Source organism: Heterodontus francisci, chromosome 1 (assembly GCF_036365525.1).
Source record: "Heterodontus francisci isolate sHetFra1 chromosome 1, sHetFra1.hap1, whole genome shotgun sequence".
Taxonomy (NCBI): domain Eukaryota; kingdom Metazoa; phylum Chordata; class Chondrichthyes; order Heterodontiformes; family Heterodontidae; genus Heterodontus; species Heterodontus francisci.
Window position 1 is genome coordinate 10,102,101 of NC_090371.1, and position 12,402 is coordinate 10,114,502.

Here is a 12,402-nt window from a genome sequence, read left to right on the forward strand (position 1 = left end):
GAAAAGAGAGGCTTTGAGAAAATACAAGGAGAGCAAATCAATGGAAGCATTAGTGGAGTACAGAAAGTGTAGGATGGAGCTTAAGAAAGCAATTAGGAGAGCAAAGAGGGGATATGAGAAAGCTCTGGCTGGTAAAAGTAGGGAAAATCCCAAGATATTCTATAAGTATATCAATGGGAAGAGGATAACCAGGGAAAGAGTAGGACCCATTAGGGACCAAGGGGGAAATTTGTGGGTGGAGCCAGAGGACATTGATAGGGTGTTGAACGAATACTTCACATCTGTCTTCACCCAAGAAAATGAGGATGTAGATATGGAACTCAGAGAGAGAGACTGTGAGGTTCTTGAGCAAATTGTCATAGGGAGTGACAAGGTATTGGAGGTTTTGGCAGGCTTAAAATTGGACAAATCTCCAGGTCCGGACGATTTGTGTCCCAGGATGCTGTGGGAGGCGAGGGTGGAGATTGCAGGGGCTCTGACCCTAAATTTTAATTCCTCTCTGGCCACAGGGGAGGTGCCAGAGGACTGGAGAACAGCTAATGTGGTCCCTCTATTTAAGAAAGGTTGTAGAGATAAGCCAGGGAACTACAGACCAGTGAGTCTCACGTCAGTGGTAGGGAAACTATTGGAGAAAATTCTGAGGAGAGAATGTATCACCACTTGGAGAGGCAAAATTTGATTAGGAATAGTCAGCATGGCTTTGTCAGAGGGAGGGAGATCATGCCTAACAAATTTGATTGAATTTTTGGAGCATGTGACCAGGTGTGTAGATGAGGGATACAGGGTAATTTGATAAGGTGGATTCAAAATTGGCTTAGCTGTAGGAGACAGAGTGTGATGACAGACGGCTGTTTTAGTGACTGGAAGTCAGTGTCCAGTGGTGTACCACAGGGATCTGTGCTGGGTCCCCTATTGTTTGTCATTTATATAAACGACATAGATGACTATGTGGGGGGTAGGATCAGTAAGTTCGCGGATGACATATAGATTGGCCGAGTGGTTAACAGTGAGGTTTAGTGTCTTGGGTTACAGGAAGATATAGACGGGATGGTCAAATGGGCAGAAAAGTGGCAGATGGAATTTAACCCTGAAAAGTGTGAGGTGATACACTTTGGAAGGAGTAATGTGACACGGAAGTATTCAATGAATGGCCTGACACTGGGAAGTTCCGAGGAACAAAGGGACCTTGGCGTGTTTGTCCATCGATCTCTGAAGGCAGAAGGGCAGGTTAATATGGTGGTGAAAAAGGCATATGGGACACTTGCCTTTATCAATCGAGGCATAGATTACAAAAGCAGGGAGGTCATGTTGGAGTTGTACAGAACTTTGGTAAGGCCACAGCTGGAGTAGTGTGTGCAATTCTGGTCGCCACATTATAGGAAGGATGTGATTGCGTTGGAGGGGGTGCAGAGGCGATTCACCAGGATGTTGCCTGGGATTGAACATTTAAGCTATGAAGAGAGGTTGGATAGGCTTGGGTTGTTTTCGCTGGAGCAGAGAAGACTGAGGAGTGACCTGATCGAGGTGTACAAGATTATGATGGGCATGGACAGGGTGGATAGGGAGCAGCTGTTCCCCTTAGTTGAAGGGTCAGTTACGAGGGGACTCAAGTTTAAGGTGAGGGGCGGGAGGTTTAAGGGGGATTTGAGGAAGAACTTTTTTACCCAGAGGGTGGTGACGGTCTGGAATGCACTGCCTGGGAGGGTGGTAGAGGCAGGTTGCCTCACATCCTTTTAAAAGTACCTGGATGAGCACTTGGCACGTCATAACATTCAAGGCTATGGGCCAAGTGCTGGCAAATGGGATTAGATAGACAGGTCAGGTGTCTTCAATGCATCGGTGCAGACTCGATGGGCCGAAGGGCCTCTTCTGCACTGTCTTATTCTGTGATTCTGAAAGGGCTTGACAGGGTAGACACTGAGAGGTTGTTCCCACTGGTCAGGGAATCTAGAACACGGGGACACAGTCTCAGGATAAGGGGCCAATCATTCAGGACTGAGATGAGGAGAAATTACTTCACTCAAAGGATTGTGAATCTTTGGAATTCTCTACCCCAGAGGGTTGTGAATGCCCCATCACTGAATACATTTAAGGCTGGGATAGACAGAGTTTTGATCTCTCAGGGAATGAAGGGATATGGTGAGCGGGCGGGAAAGTTGAGGCAGAAGATCAGTCATGATCGTTTTGATTGGCGGAGCAGGCTCGACAGGTCATCTGGTCTACTCCTGCTCCTATTTCTTGTATATTTGTAATTATTAGTAAGCAAAGTTATCATTGTTTACTTATTTTCTATTAAAGAATAAGTTCTGTGATCCCTATTATCTTGTGGATTTTCTTAGAATAGAATCATAAAATGATACAGAAAGAGGCCATTGGGCCATCAGGCCTGTGCCAGATTTTTGAAGGAACTATCCAATGAATCCCATAGCCCTGCTCTTTCCCCAATGGCCCTGTAAATGTTTTCTTTTGAACAATCTATGCAGTTCCCTTTCTGAAAGTTACTAATAATTTTCCTTCCATCACCTTTTCAGGCAGCACATTCCAGATTGCTGAGCTCACTGTATAAAACAATGACTCCTCATCTGGCTTCTGCTTCTTTTATGAATTACCTGAATAAACTGCTAAGTAAGAACATGCTGTCCCGAACAAAGTGACTATCAGGATGACAGAAGGAAAACTAAATGGAACTTGGTCTTTTTGCCTCCAGCAATTGCTATCTTCCTATCAGCTAACTCCAGACCACAACAGATATTAGGTTCATCCTCCAAGACTCCCTATTTAGTGAAACTGATATGGCGCTTACGCGTTTGGATTCGCTCCAATCCTGAGCAGGTATTTCAGACACTTCAGCGCTCGGAATTTGCAATCCTCGTTGAGGATCAGATGGATGGGGCTCCAGCCCTTTGGGTTCGCCAAGTTCACGTCCATGTGGTAATCCTCCACCAGCACCTTCAGACACTCCAGCCTCCCGTGAAGGGCAGCCAAATGCACTGCATTGTAACCCTAACACAGTGAGGGGAATGACAGTCAGAGAGACAACACAGGATTAGTGCCATCAGAGCACTGATAAAAACGCACACATAGAATATATGACCGTACTGTACACCCCGCACTGACTGTACTGCACACCCTGCACCGATCGTACACCGACCGTACTGTACACCCTACACCGACCGTACTGCACACCCTACACCGACCGTACTGCTCACCCTGCACCGACCGTACTGCTCACCCTACACCGACCGTACTGCACACCCTACACCGACCGTACTGCTCACCCTGCACCGACCGTACTGTACACCCTGCACCGACCGTACTGTACACCCTGCACCGACCGTACTGCACACCCCGCAAAGACCGTACTGCACACCCCGCACCGACCGTACTGTACACCCCGCACCGACCGTACTGTACACCCCGCACCGACCGTACTGTACAGCCCGCACCGACCGTATTGTACAGCCCGCACCGACTGTACTGTACACCCCGCACCGACTGTACTGTACACCCCGCACCGACTGTACTGTACACCCCGCATCGACCGTACTGCACACCCCGCACCGACCGTACTGCACACCCCGCACCGACCGTACTGGACACCCCGCACCGACCGTACTGTACACCCTGCACCGACCGTACTGTACAGCCCGCACCGACCGTACTGTACACCTCGCACCGACCGTACTGTACATCCTGCACCGACCGTACTGTACATCCTGCACCGACCGTACTGTACAACCCGCACCGACCGTACTGTACACCCCGCACCGACCGTACTGTACATCCTGCACCGACCGTACTGTACAACCCGCACCGACCGTACTGCACACCCCGCACCGACCGTACTGCACACCCTGCACCGACCGTACTGCACACCCCGCACCGACCGTACTGCACACCCCGCACCGACTGTACTGTACATCCCGCACCGACCGTACTGTACACCCCGCACCGATCGTACTGTACACCCCGCACCGATCGTACTGTACACCCCGCACCGACCGTACTGCACACCCCGCACCGACCGTACTGCACACCCCGCACCGACCGTACTGTACACCCCGCACCGATCGTACTGTACACCCCGCACCGACCGTACTGTACACCCCGCACCGACAGTACTGTACACCCCGCACCGACTGTACTGTACACCCCGCACCGACTGTACTGTACACCCCGCACCGACCGTACTGTACACCCCAAGCTGACTGTGATTATATACACAGAGTTTTACTCTGTATCGAACCTGTTCTGTGCCTGCCCTGGGATTGCTTGATGGGACAATGACGGGAAGCTTTACACTATCTAGCCCTTAGGGGTTTCAGGAGGTTAGCTGAGGCAGGGGTAGAGTGCGGAAATGGAAATCGGTGGTTTTGGTGATGGAGAGGATATGTGGATAGTAGTTCAGCTCAGGATCTAATATGACACCAAGGCTGCAAATAGTCTGGTTCAGCCTCATGCAGTTGCCAGGGAGAAGGATGGAGTTGGTGGTGGGAGAGTGGAAGTTGCGGTGGGGGCTGAAGGCAATGGGTTCAGTCTTTGTAATATTGAATTGGAGTAAATGTCTGCTCATCTGCTACTGGATGTTGGATCAGCATCGTGACAGTGGAGGGGTCCAGAAAGGTGGCGGTGGGGTAGCTGTCAACACACATTGTGGAAAGAGATACTGGGTGGGGGGAGGTAATGTTCAGGGAGGGGGATGTGAAACCATTGCAGGTAATTTTCTGGATTGATAAAAATAGAAGCGGGTGAGAAACACTTACATTTTGATCCACTGCAACTTTGCCTTTCGCTTTATTTAGACTCAGTCGCAGCCAATCAGCATCACCCACAGTGGCAGCCATCAGCTCATCGCTCATCATCTCCCCACGATTCCATTTCTTGACCCGACCTGCCATCATGGTGATTCCTTTAACTCACCGTGGCACACACATCCAGGCGTCACCAGAAGGAGAAACAAAATGCTGCTCACACTGGCACAGCACTGCCCAGTCTCAATAGGTCCCTGCTTCCTCCAAGCTCCACCTGCAAAAAAAAACATCCATCCTGTGTCAATGCACACTCGCCCACAACCTGCAGCCTTGTCTTTAACAGTGGGTAAAGCTACAGAAGGTAATTAGCAAGCTCGGAGAGGGGCTTGGCACTGAAGGGTTAAATATTGAAGTCTAGACACAGAGATTGGGGGCTCAGGCATAAACCTGGACAAAGTGTAGATGGAGAGACTGAAACATAGGAATTGGAGGAGGCCATTCAGCCCCTCGAGCCTGCTCGACCATTCAATTAAATCACAGCTGATCTGTATCTTAACTCCCCTTATCGCATTTGCTCCATATCGCTTGATACCCTTACCCCATAAAAAACTTATCAATCTCTGTCTTGAGATTTCCAGTTGACCCCGAGTATTTAGGGGGAGAGAGTTCCAGATTTCCCTTGCCCTTTGTGTGAAGATGTTTTTCCTGACATCACCCCTGAATGGCCTGACTCTAATTTTAAGATTGTGCCCCCTTGCTCAGGACTTTCCCACCAAAGCAAATGGTTTCTTTTTATCCACCCTATCAAAATTCTTTATAATTTTAAACAGCTCAATTAGATCACACTTCAACCTTCTAAACCCAAGGAGATACAAGCCTAGTTTATGCAACCACGACATTCATGGATACAACACAGAAGTCCATTCGGCCCATCATGCCTGCACTGGCTTTTTGCCTAAATTTCCCCCCTTTCACCACTTATCCTATTGCTTTCGAAAGCTGTTATTGATTCTGCTTTCACCACCCAATCAGGCAGTACATTCCAGATCACAATCACTCGCTGTGTAAAACATATTTCCTCATAGTGCCTCTGCATCTTTTGCCAATTGTCTTAACTCCATGTCCTCTGGTTACTGACTCCTCGGCCACTGGAAACACTTTCATTTTCTTTACTCTAACGTGATTTTGAACACCCCTATGAAATATCTCGACTTAATCTTTGCTGCTCGAAGGAAAACAATCCCAGCTTCTCCCAGTCTCTCCACATGACTGAAGCTCCCCCATCCACCACTGCTTGTGACCTGAGAGGTTAGTCTGTCAGACAAATTGACAAACTCGTGATAGACTGAAAAACTGAAAATTCGAGATTGGAGATGGAGGTGGGGACAGACTGAGGGACTGGAGATGGAGGAGGAGACAGACTGAGGGACTGGAGATGGAGGGAGAGACAGACTGAGGGACTGGAGATGGAGGGAGAGACAGACTGAGGGACTGGAGATGGAGGGAGAGACAGACTGAGGGACTGGAGATGGAGGGAGAGACAGACTGAGGGACTGCAGATGGAGGGAGAGACAAACTGAGGGACTGGAGATGGAGTAAGAGACAGACTGAGGGACTGGAGATGGAGGCAGACAGACTGAGGGACTGGAGATGGAGGGAGAGATAGACTGAGGGACTGAAGATGGAGGAGGAGACAGACTGAGGGACTGCAGATGGAGGAGGAAACAGACTGAGGGACTGGAGATGGAGGGAGAGCCAGACTGAGGGACTGGAGATGGAGGAGGAGACAGACTGAGGGACTGGAGATGGAGGAGGAGACAGACTGAGGGACTGGAGATGGAGGGGGAGACAGACTAAGGGACTGGAGATGGAGGAGGAAACAGACTGAGGGACTGGAGATGGAGGGAGAGCCAGACTGAGGGACTGGAGATGGAGGCACAGACAGACTGAGGGACTGGAGATGGAGGCAGAGACAGATTGAGGGACTGGAGATGGAGGTAGAGACAGACTGAGGGACTGGAGATGGAGGCAGACACAGACTGAGGGACTGGAGATGGAGGAGGAAACAGACTGAGGGACTGGAGATGGAGGGAGAGCCAGACTGAGGGACTGGAGATGGAGGGAGAGTCAGACTGAGGGACTGGCGATGGAGGGAGAGACAGACTGGGGGACTGGAGATGGAGGCGGAGGCAGACTGAGGGACTGGCGATGGAGGGAGAGACAGACTGGGGGACTGGAGATGGAGGAGGAGACAGACTGAGGGACTGGAGATGGAGGGAGAGACAGACTGAGGGACTGGCGATGGAGGCAGAGACAGACTGGGGGACTGGAGATGGAGGCGGAGACAGACTGAGGGACTGGAGATGGAGGGAGAGACAGACTGAGGGACTGGAGATGGAGGAGGAGACAGACTGAGGGACTGGAGTTGGAGGAGGAGACAGACTGAGGGACTGGAGATGGAGGGAGAGACAGACTGAGGGACTGGAGATGGAGGGAGAGACAGACTGAGGGACTGGAGATGGATGAGGAGACAGACTGAGGGACTGGAGATGGAGGAGGAGACAGACTGAGGGACTGGAGATGGAGGCAGAGACAGACTGAGGGACTGGAGATGGAGGCAGAGACAAACAGAAGGACTGGAGATGGAGGCGGAGACAGTCTGAGGGACTGGAGATGGAGGAGGAGACAGACTGAGGGACTGGAGATGGAGGGAGAGACAGACTGAGGGACAGGAGATGGAGGAGGAGACAGATTGAGGGACTCGAGATATAGGGAGAGACTGAGGGACTGGAGATGGAGAGAGAGATAGACTGAGGGACAGGAGATGGAGGTCGAGACAGACTGAGGGACTGGAGATGGAGGAGGAGACAGATTGAGGGACTGGAGATGGAGGGAGAGACTGAGGGACTGGAGATGGAGGGAGAGATAGACTGAGGGACTGGAGATGGAGGTCGAGACAGACTGAGGGACTGGAGATGGAGGGAGAGAGACTGAGGGACTGGAGATGGAGGGAGAGACAGACTGAGGGACTGGAGATGGAGGAGGAAACAGACTGAGGGACTGGAGATGGAGGAGGAGACAGACTGAGGGACTGGAGTTGGAGGGAGAGACAGACTGAGGGACAGGAGATGGAGGGAGAGACAGACTGAGGGACTGGAGATGGAGGAGGAGACAGACTGAGGGACTGGAGATGGAGGGAGAAACAGACTGAGGGACTGGAGATGGAGGCAGAGACAGACTGAGGGACTGGAGGTGGAGACGGAGACAGACTGAGGGACTGGAGATGGAGGGAGAGACAGACTGAGGGACTGGAGATGGAGGCAAAGAGACTGAGGGACTGGAGATGGAGGGAGAGACAGACTGAGGGACTGGAGATGGAGGGAGAGACAGACTGAGGGACTGGCGATGGAGGGAGAGACAGACTGGGGGACTGGAGATCGAGGTGGAGACAGACTGAGGGACTGGAGTTGGAGGAGGAGACAGACTGAGGGACTGGAGATGGAGGGAGAGACAGACTGAGGGACTGGAGATGGAGGGAGAGACAGACTGAGGGACTGGAGATGGATGAGGAGACAGACTGAGGGACAAAAGATGGAGGAGGAGACAGACTGAGGGACTGGAGATGGAGGGAGAGACAGACTGAGGGACTGGAGATGGAGGCAGAGACAGACTGAGGGACTGGAGATGGAGGCAGAGACAAACAGAAGGACTGGAGATGGAGGCGGAGACAGTCTGAGGGACTGGAGATGGAGGAGGAGACAGACTGAGGGACTGGAGATGGAGGGAGCGACAGACTGAGGGACAGGAGATGGAGGAGGAGACAGATTGAGGGACTGGAGATATAGGGAGAGACTGAGGGACTGGAGATGGAGAGAGAGATAGACTGAGGGACAGGAGATGGAGGTCGAGACAGACTGAGGGACTGGAGATGGAGGAGGAGACAGATTGAGGGACTGGAGATGGAGGGAGAGACTGAGGGACTGGAGATGGAGGTCGAGACAGACTGAGGGACTGGAGATGGAGGAGGAAACAGACTGAGGGACTGAAGATGGAGGAGGAGACAGACTGAGGGACTGGAGTTGGAGGGAGAGACAGACTGAGGGACTGGAGATGGAGGGAGAGACAGACTGAGGGACTGGAGATGGAGGAGGAGACAGACTGAGGGACTGGAGATGGAGGGAGAAACAGACTGAGGGACTGGAGATGGAGGCAGAGACAGACTGAGGGACTGGAGGTGGAGACGGAGACAGACTGAGGGACTGGAGATGGAGGGACAGACTGAGGGACTGGAGATGGAGGCAAAGAGACTGAGGGACTGAAGATGGAGGGAGAGACAAACTGAGGGACTGGAGATGGAGGGAGAGACAGACTGAGGGACTGGCGATGGAGGGAGAAACAGACTGGGGGACTGGAGATCGAGGCGGAGACAGACTGAGGGACTGGAGTTGGAGGAGGAGACAGACTGAGGGACTGGAGATGAAGGGGGAGACAGACTGAGGGACTGGAGATGGAGGAGGAGACAGACTGAGGGACTGGAGATGGAGGCAGAGACAGACTGAGGGACTGGAGATGGAGGGAGAGACAGACTGAGGGACTGGAGATGGAGGCAGAGACAGACTGAGGGACTGGAGATGGAGGGAGAGACAGACTGAGGGACTGGAGATGGAGGCAGAGACAGACTGAGGGACTGGAGATGGAGGCAGAGACAAACAGAAGGACTGGAGATGGAGGCGGAGACAGTCTGAGGGACTGGAGATGGAGGAGGAGACAGACTGAGGGACTGGAGATGGAGGGAGCGACAGACTGAGGGACAGGAGATGGAGGAGGAGACAGATTGAGGGACTGGAGATATAGGGAGAGACTGAGGGACTGGAGATGGAGAGAGAGATAGACTGAGGGACAGGAGATGGAGGTCGAGACAGACTGAGGGACTGGAGATGGAGGAGGAGACAGATTGAGGGACTGGAGATGGAGGGAGAGACTGAGGGACTGGAGATGGAGGGAGAGATAGACTGAGGGACTGGAGATGGAGGTCGAGACAGACTGAGGGACTGGAGATGGAGGGAGAGAGACTGAGGGACTGGAGATGGAGGGAGAGACAGACTGAGGGACTGGAGATGGAGGAGGAAACAGACTGAGGGACTGGAGATGGAGGAGGAGACAGACTGAGGGACTGGAGTTGGAGGGAGAGACAGACTGAGGGACTGGAGATGGAGGGAGAGACAGACTGAGGGACTGGAGATGGAGGAGGAGACAGACTGAGGGACTGGAGATGGAGGGAGAAACAGACTGAGGGACTGGAGATGGAGGCAGAGACAGACTGAGGGACTGAAGGTGGAGACGGAGACAGACTGAGGGACTGGAGATGGAGGGACAGACTGAGGGACTGGAGATGGAGGCAAAGAGACTGAGGGACTGAAGATGGAGGGAGAGACAAACTGAGGGACTGGAGATGGAGGGAGAGACAGACTGAGGGACTGGCGATGGAGGGAGAGACAGACTGGGGGACTGGAGATCGAGGCGGAGACAGACTGAGGGACTGGAGTTGGAGGAGGAGACAGACTGAGGGACTGGAGATGAAGGGGGAGACAGACTGAGGGACTGGAGATGGAGGAGGAGACAGACTGAGGGACTGGAGATGGAGGCAGAGACAGACTGAGGGACTGGAGATGGAGGGAGAGACAGACTGAGGGACTGGAGATGGAGGCAGAGACAGACTGAGGGACTGGAGATGGAGGGAGAGACAGACTGAAGGACTGAAGATGGAGGCGAAGACAGACTGAGGGACTGGAGATGGAGGAGGAGACAGACTGAGGGACTGGAGATGGAGGGAGAGACAGACTGAGGGACTGGAGCTGGAGGGAGAGACAGACTGAGGGACTGGAGATTGAGGCAGAGACAGACTGAGGGACTGGAGATGGAGGCAGAGACAGACTGAGGGACTGGAGATGGAGGGAGAGATCGACTGAGGGACTGCAGATGGAGGGAGAGTTAGACTGAGGGACTGGAGATGTAGGGAGAGACAGACTGAGGCACTGGAGCTGGAGGGAGAAACACACTGATGGACTGGAGATGTAGGGAGAGACAGACTGAGGGCCTGGAGCTGGAGGGAGAAACACACTGATGGACTGGAGATGTAGGGAGAGACAGACTGAAGGATGGGAGATGGAGGGAGAAACAAAGTGAGGGACTGGAGATGGAGAGAGGGACAGACTCAGGGACTGGAGATGAAGGGAGAGAGACACACTGAGGGATTGAGGAAGGCTGGAGAGATGGGACCAATATCTTTGCGGGGCAGTTTGCTCGTGCTATTGGGGAGGGTTTACCTGAGTTGTCAGGGGTGTGGGAACCAGGATGTAATATCAGAGTGGGAAACCAGGCTGCACAAAGAATTGCAGGAAGCTTCAACAACTCTTGGGTTCAAACGCCGCTCTGAATCCTTCTTCCCCTTCAATTTCCTCTGACCCCATCCCTGTTTTTAATCTTACCCTTTGCTGTGTATTCATGATTCCCTTAAACCTTCCCGTCCCTGACCCTAAACAATCTGTCCTTAGTAAAGGTCTCTGCTTCATCCCCTTACACCCCCACCTCAATGAATTTCAAACTTGGCGTGATGCTGAAATCTTCTTCCGTCACCTCCACACACACTACTTTGGGCTCGAGCCCTGCCCCCCACTCAGCAGACCCTTTTCCCCATCTCCAGCATTCTCCCTCCACCTGGTCCCCTCCCTCTGGCCTCTCCGTATTTTCACTGAGAACTGCTGGTGCGATATCGGCTGCCTCAATTTCTCGACTCCTCTCACTCACTCACTCTAACCTGTCTCCCTCTGTACTTGCTGCACTCTGTTCTCTCAGGTCCAATCCCAAAATTGTGATCAAACCTGCCAACAGGATGGTGCTGGTGAACATACGAACGTATGAATTAGGAGCAGGAATAGGCCACTCGGCCCCTCGAGCCTCCTCCGCCATTCAATAAAATCATGACAGATTTGACTGTAACCTCAATTCCACATTCCCACCTACCCTCCAATAACCTTTCAACCCCTTGCTTTTCAAGAATCTATCTACCTCTGTCCTAAAAATATTTCAAGACTCTGCTTCCACCCCATTTTGAGGAAGGGTGTTCCTGGTGCTCCAACATCTACCTTGCAGAGGCCGAACGCCAACTCTCTAACACTTTCTCCTACCTCCCCCGGACCATCACCAATCATCAAGCTTTTGTTTTCAGGAGTGCCCCAACCCCGGACAGCACGTTTCTACCTCCTTCCTAAGATCCACAAACAAGACTGTCCTGTAGACCTACTGCTTTAGCCTGTTCCTGCCCCACTGAACTTATTTCTTCCTATCTTGACTATTTTTACTCCCCTTGTCCAGTCTCTTCCCACCTACATCCATGACTCTTCCGATGCCCTCCGTCACTTTAATAGTTTCCATTTTCCTCGTCCTAACTGCCTCCTCTTCACGATGGATGTCCAATTTCTCTACATCTCCATCCCCCACCAGGACGGTTTGAGGGCTCTCCGCTTCTTCCTTGAACAGAGGCCCAGCCAGTCCCCATCCACCACCACCCTCCTCTGCCTGGCTGAACTTGTTCTCACATTGAACAACTTCTCCTTCAACTCTACTCTAAAATAAAAGGTGTTGCTATGGA

General features: G+C 52.3%; 1 protein-coding gene across 1 annotated transcript in view; it reads right to left on the bottom strand.

Annotated features, from left to right (window-relative positions):
- The window catches only part of ankrd53 (ankyrin repeat domain 53), a 51,438-nt gene that overhangs the window by 35,970 nt on the left and 3,066 nt on the right, over positions 1–12,402 (bottom strand). The window contains exons 2-3 of the mRNA XM_068028747.1: positions 4,764–5,025; positions 2,804–3,003 (exon numbers count right to left, since the gene is read on the bottom strand). Coding sequence (XP_067884848.1) covers positions 2,804–3,003; positions 4,764–4,901 — 338 coding nt within the window. The 5' untranslated portion in view covers positions 4,902–5,025. The remainder of the gene's footprint in view (positions 1–2,803; positions 3,004–4,763; positions 5,026–12,402) is intronic.